The sequence below is a fragment of the Vigna radiata genome, chromosome 10 (genome assembly GCF_000741045.1).
Source record: "Vigna radiata var. radiata cultivar VC1973A chromosome 10, Vradiata_ver6, whole genome shotgun sequence".
Lineage (NCBI taxonomy): Eukaryota > Viridiplantae > Streptophyta > Magnoliopsida > Fabales > Fabaceae > Vigna > Vigna radiata.
In genome coordinates, this window is record NC_028360.1 from 7,439,311 (window position 1) to 7,442,829 (window position 3,519).

The window sequence follows — 3,519 nt, forward strand, 5'->3', positions numbered from 1 at the left end:
ATATATATATATATATATATATATATATATATATATGATTATATAAATCTAAATTAAAAAGTGTATTTATTAAACATTATCAGAATAAAATTAAATATTTTATTAATAAGTATGGATAAAAGTATCCATGTATAATATTATTAAATAAAAACAAAGTTCTAGATTAAATAAAATAAAAGATAAATATGAATTTATATACATATAAGATATTTTCATTAGTAAAAAATTTTTTAAATGACACAAAATAATTCTGGAAGACTCGACTAAAAACGAATAATATTACTAATTGAAGAAAGTGAAACTGAAAAAGAATATTGAGTTAAATGATGAAACCTAAATTAAATGTTAAAATAAAAATACTACCTTCACCTAAAATAAATACTTGTTTAGAAAACAAAAGAGGACAAAATTTAGGAGTTATTTTTAGAATGGACTAATCTAAAGATGCCACTACTCGTGTTTTTGAGCAACTTGTTTATCAAGCTGTTAAGCACAGCCAGTACTCCCTAAACTTTTCTAAATCCAAAGCATCGTAGAATCTTTTCTAAATTCATGCAACCACAACTAAAAAGAAAGGTCATAATTAATCTGTGAAAGACCTACAGTGTTAAAAGTGCAATTCAACTTTTGCTAATAATTCAATTATGATCTTATTCTCCTTTTCATTATTCATTTTGTTGGCTATTGGAATATCATAACTTTAAAAAATTGCGGCAAAGTTGGACTTTCTTTATTGCTGATTCCAGGAGTGATTGGTTTTCTGTATGCAAAGTTCAAACCATAATGAACAAAATCTTGACTCTTAGAATATTTTATGTTTTTTATGTTCCAAACCAAAACTATTAGAACTTCAGTGTTTCTTCTTTATTATAGTTATCAACTCAAGAGAAACAGTTAAGAAAGAAAAGTAGAAATAGAGACAGCTTGGTACAAGTTTAGATAAACAACTTGGTCTGTGTTTGGAACGAGATTTCAAAGATATCATACCATTTACACTTTTCAAAACGAAAAACAGAACAACACTATTGATTCTATGAAACTGTAACCTGAGTAATTATGTATTCATTGAACAAGTAGTTTTTCCCATAAAAAAATTGTTTAAATGTTCTTCTCATGTCTAAAGAGAAAGCAAGATTGAACTCTTTTACCTTAAACAGTGTCAGAATAAACTGAATATTGTTTATCATCATATCATAAACCCACTTCCTTTCATATGTTCTCTGAAACACTGGCTTGGCTAATAATAGAAACCCAAATAAATTCTTGCAAAAGTCATCCTAGTTTAGTTCAAAATATAGATAATTCCACAATCAGTTATCAATTGCTGAACTAAAGGGAAATTCTAAAAAACTCATTGTATTATGCAGGGCAGAGTATTAAGGTACCATTAGAAAACTTTTCAAAGAACAAAGTTCTGTCTTGCTTTTTGTCTGGTATCAGTATTTACTGCAACAATTTGATATCTGACATTGCTAATCAATGTATCATCAACAAGGCTAAGCAAAAAGCAATGACAGAAAAGGAATGTAAAATCATGCGAAATCCATATTCATAAATTTTACATAAAGGGTTGGTGATCATGGAAACTTACAACAACAAAGCACTACATTTAACTATTTTTAGTACCTAACACAAGGATTAAAAGGACATCAACTGTTGTCAGCTGGAGAACTTGGATTCTCTCACGCACAACAACCAAGTCCCCTCAGCCATGGCAATTAAACCTAAGCATAACTCTAAAACATGTCAGACAATTAATTAGGACCCTAAATAACATAATCAGACCACTCAGAGATGTATGAAGTATGATCCATGGTAAAACTAGGCATCTTGTCCAATTTAATAGGGTTGTCCTTCCCTCCAATCAACCTAGCAGGGTTCCCAACAGCAGTAGTCCTTGCTGGAACATCCTTCAACACCACAGAACCAGCACCAATCTTAGCCCCATCACCAATCTTAATATTTCCCAAAATACAAGTCCCTGCACCTATCAATACCCCATCACCAATCTTAGGGTGCCTATCGCCACTTGACTTACCAGTCCCTCCCAAAGTCACATTATGCAAAATTGAGACATTATTGCCAATAGTTGCAGTCTCCCCCACCACAAGCCCAGTAGCATGATCCAACAAAATTCCACGTCCAATCTGTGCACCAGGATGAATATCCACAGCATAAACCTCAGACACCCTATTCTGAATCAACAGGGCCAGAACCCTCCTCCCTTGAAGCCACAATTTGTGACCAATCCTGTGAGCCTGACATGCAAGAAACCCTTTGAAATTTAACAAACAATGCACATAACTAATGCATGCAGGGTCTCTCTCTTTAACAGCAACTAAATCATCCTTCACAGCACCTATGATGTCATCTCCACCATCGTCAACCAAAACACCCAAGAAAAGATCAAAGAGGGTGCTGCTTGGAAGGCTCAAACTGCTCAAATTGGTAGAGAGTTGGTTGGCCAAGGCACTCTCTAATGATTTGTGGGACAAAATGGAACTGAAATAGTAACTAGACAAAATAGGTTCTTGATCCACATCCGACCTAGCCTCCTCCTGAATCTTCAACCAAAGATCAACAGCCTCGAACTCAAGAACACCAACACCACCCTCCACACGTGTGTCCAAGTCCTCCACACGTGAGAAGGCCATCTCCCGATTCTTGCAAATGGGTAAGCAGGGGACACGATCGGAGAAAGTGGGTCGGCAGAATTTGACGTAATTGAAAGAATGGTCATCGGAATTGGAGGCGTTTGGCTTGCGAGAAAGAGGGGTCGGGGCGTCCACGCAAGTGGCCATGTGGAGAGAGAAGAGGTGAATTGCCTGCAAAGGTTGGAGCTTTAAGGGAGGAAGGAAAATGGGTGAGAATTGGATTTGGGAGGGAGTGAGAGGGGAAGTCTTATATAATGGAGAAGTGAAAAAGCGCCCTAGAACCAGAACATTCATGGAAAATAGGAAAATTTACAGGAAAAAAAATAATAATTAAAAATAGTAGATAGGGAAAATAAAATTTTCTTCTTGTTTGAGTGGTGCGTTTGTTGATGAAATATGAAAGAAAGATTGATGAGTGAATGACTGTGATTCGTGTTCGGAAAGGAAGGGCTGGTCCTGGTCTTAAGGAGGCCACATCTCACAAAAATATAAAGTTATATACTTTTACACTCCATTCCATTTTTAAATTTGTATTTTATATTTCTTTTCCTGCTCTTACCAACTATTATTTTTTAATCTACTTTTATTTTATTTTTTTATATTTAATCTCTCTTTCTTTCCTATTCTACTACATTGTAATCAACTTTTATAGAAAAATAAAGATCAATTTTAAATATATTTTAATATCTAATTTTCATTTAAAGTTTAGATTCTTGACTCTTGACTCTTAACTCTGGTCTTAAAAAAAAACTCTAAAATAAATAATAAATCTGATAAAACATTAGAGTTTAAACTAAATATTAATAACATTTTTTTTTTGAAAATATTAATATGTAATACTTTAAATGTTATTTTTCCTCAAATA

The 3,519-nt window shown here is 33.3% G+C and overlaps 1 protein-coding gene across 1 annotated transcript; it reads right to left on the bottom strand.

Annotated features, from left to right (window-relative positions):
• Positions 1-1,525: 1,525 nt before the first annotated feature.
• On the bottom strand, positions 1,526-3,087 carry LOC106774479 (serine acetyltransferase 1, chloroplastic). The gene has a single exon (XM_014661486.2). The coding sequence runs from the start codon at positions 2,946-2,948 to the stop codon at positions 1,767-1,769; it is 1,182 nt and encodes a 393-aa protein (XP_014516972.1). The 5' UTR covers positions 2,949-3,087; the 3' UTR covers positions 1,526-1,766.
• Between the last annotated feature and the right edge of the window lie 432 nt (positions 3,088-3,519).